Source organism: Dendrobium catenatum, unplaced genomic scaffold, assembly GCF_001605985.2.
Source record: "Dendrobium catenatum unplaced genomic scaffold, ASM160598v2 fragScaff_scaffold_1502, whole genome shotgun sequence".
Taxonomy (NCBI): domain Eukaryota; kingdom Viridiplantae; phylum Streptophyta; class Magnoliopsida; order Asparagales; family Orchidaceae; genus Dendrobium; species Dendrobium catenatum.
In genome coordinates, this window is record NW_021319964.1 from 278,624 (window position 1) to 280,556 (window position 1,933).

At 36.2% G+C, this 1,933-nt stretch overlaps 1 protein-coding gene across 1 annotated transcript in view; it reads left to right on the forward strand.

Annotated features, from left to right (window-relative positions):
* Positions 1-1,546, forward strand: part of LOC114581094 — a 3,919-nt gene extending 2,373 nt beyond the window's left edge. The window contains exon 5 of the mRNA XM_028700376.1: positions 994-1,546. Within this exon, the coding sequence (XP_028556209.1) occupies positions 994-1,546 (553 nt within the window). The remainder of the gene's footprint in view (positions 1-993) is intronic.
* The last annotated feature ends 387 nt before the right edge of the window (positions 1,547-1,933 follow it).

A 1,933-nucleotide genomic window follows, 5' to 3' on the forward strand; every position in this document is an offset into this window, starting at 1 on the left:
ATCTGAAACGACCCTATTTGAATATGTGTACAAAATGCCTTCATACAGCTGATCGTCCTGTATGAACTAGGTTCGTCCAGTACGAACGGTTATTACAAGGTCGGTTCTAGAAACTGCTGAAAACTGTTCTAAGTCGGTTAATCGTTTGGGCGAGAATATGTTCGTCTGGACGAAATTTTTACAGAAAACTGATCATCCTGGATGATTCTTGACTTCGTCTGGACGAAAATTTTCCAGAGAACCAATCACCATGGACGGTAATTTATTTTTGTCTGGACGAAAATTTTCCAGAGTTCAAATCATCCTGGATGATTTTTGATTTCGTTGGGACGAAATTTTTCCAGAGGACCAGTCACCACGGACGATAATTTAAATTTGTCTGGACGAAAATTTTACAGTGAACCAATCGTCGTGGACGATAATTAATTTCGTCCTGGACGAATAGGAATTAGAAAAAATTTTCGAGCAAGTTCCTATTCGTTCCATATGCTTTATAGGAGATAACTGTCTGATCGTCCTGTACGAACGAATATCGTCTAGTACGATCAGTATAAATATTTTATATGATCTCCTTATGTGTTTGTGAATGTTTTTATTCACTCAAATTACAATCACTCCCTTTCAATTTGATTTTAAAGAAAAGTGCAAGCTTCAAATTTTACAAAGTATCTCATGCTAAATTTAATTTGAAGTCTTCGTAGTCTGGAGTTTGTTTTTCCTGAAATGTTAGTACACACAAGAGCAAATACAATTCTTCTAAAAAATGTTAGGAGATAACTACACATTTGAACAATAATCTTTGGAATCATCAAAACTACATAAGTTGCAAAAATGTAAAGCACGCAAATAGCAACTATCTTAACATAAGGAATGGAAGGACACGCTGATTGTCCTAATTCCTAAAATAAGGAACCCGTTGTCTCCATCAAATTATAGGCCCATTAGCCTTTGTCAAACCAATTATAAAATTGTGACTACTATGATTGTTAATAGATTGAAGAAGGGAATGGCTAGAATGATTTTCGAAGAACAAGCTGCCTTCATACATGGCAGATCTATTGCTGAAAATTATTTGCTTGCTCAGGAGATCTTCCACAAGTTTAAGATTTCAAAAAATAAGAAGGGAATGATGGCCGTTAAGCTTGATATGGAACAAGCTTACGATAGCATGGGGTGGACTACTCTTCGCCATATTTTGAGATGGTATGGTTTTCCTATTGCTTTCTCCAATCTTCTCTTGGAATGTGTTGTAGATGTGAGATTCTCCATCATTATTAACAGAAAGAACTCTGAATGGATCAATTCTCAGAGTGGATTCCGTCAGGGATGTCTACTCTCACCTTATTTGTTCATAATGTGTTTCCAATTGATTACTAACTCGTTAGAGCAAAGAGGAAAGTGCCTTGGCATTCATGTTTCAAGTGGAGGTCCAAAGATTACGCATTTATTATATGCAGATGACGCTCTTATCTTCTCTCATGCATCGGTTGAGCTGGATAAAAGTATGAAGACAATTGTGGAGAAGTTTTGTAAATATAATGGGTAAAGGATTAATATTGGCAAATCTCAATTGTTGTTTGGGAAGGTAGTCAACCATCGGATGAGGAGGAAGATTGGCAGACTTCTTGGGTTTAAGATAGTGAAGGAAATGAGATACTTAGGAGTTAAAATCTCACTTGAAAGAATGAAGATGGCTGATTATCAAGAAGTTCTTAGTAATGACATGGAAGGACTTAATGCTTGGAGTAGGAAATCCTTATCCTTGGGAGGTAAATCGATTCTTGTAGAAAGTTCTTTGTTCTCTATGGCAAATTTTCTTATTACCCATTCTTTTGGTATCTAAGAGGCTTTTACATGAATTGGAGAAGCTTTGTAGAAGTTTTATTTGGAATAATAAAGATGGCACTAGGGGGATGCATTACATTGCTTGGAA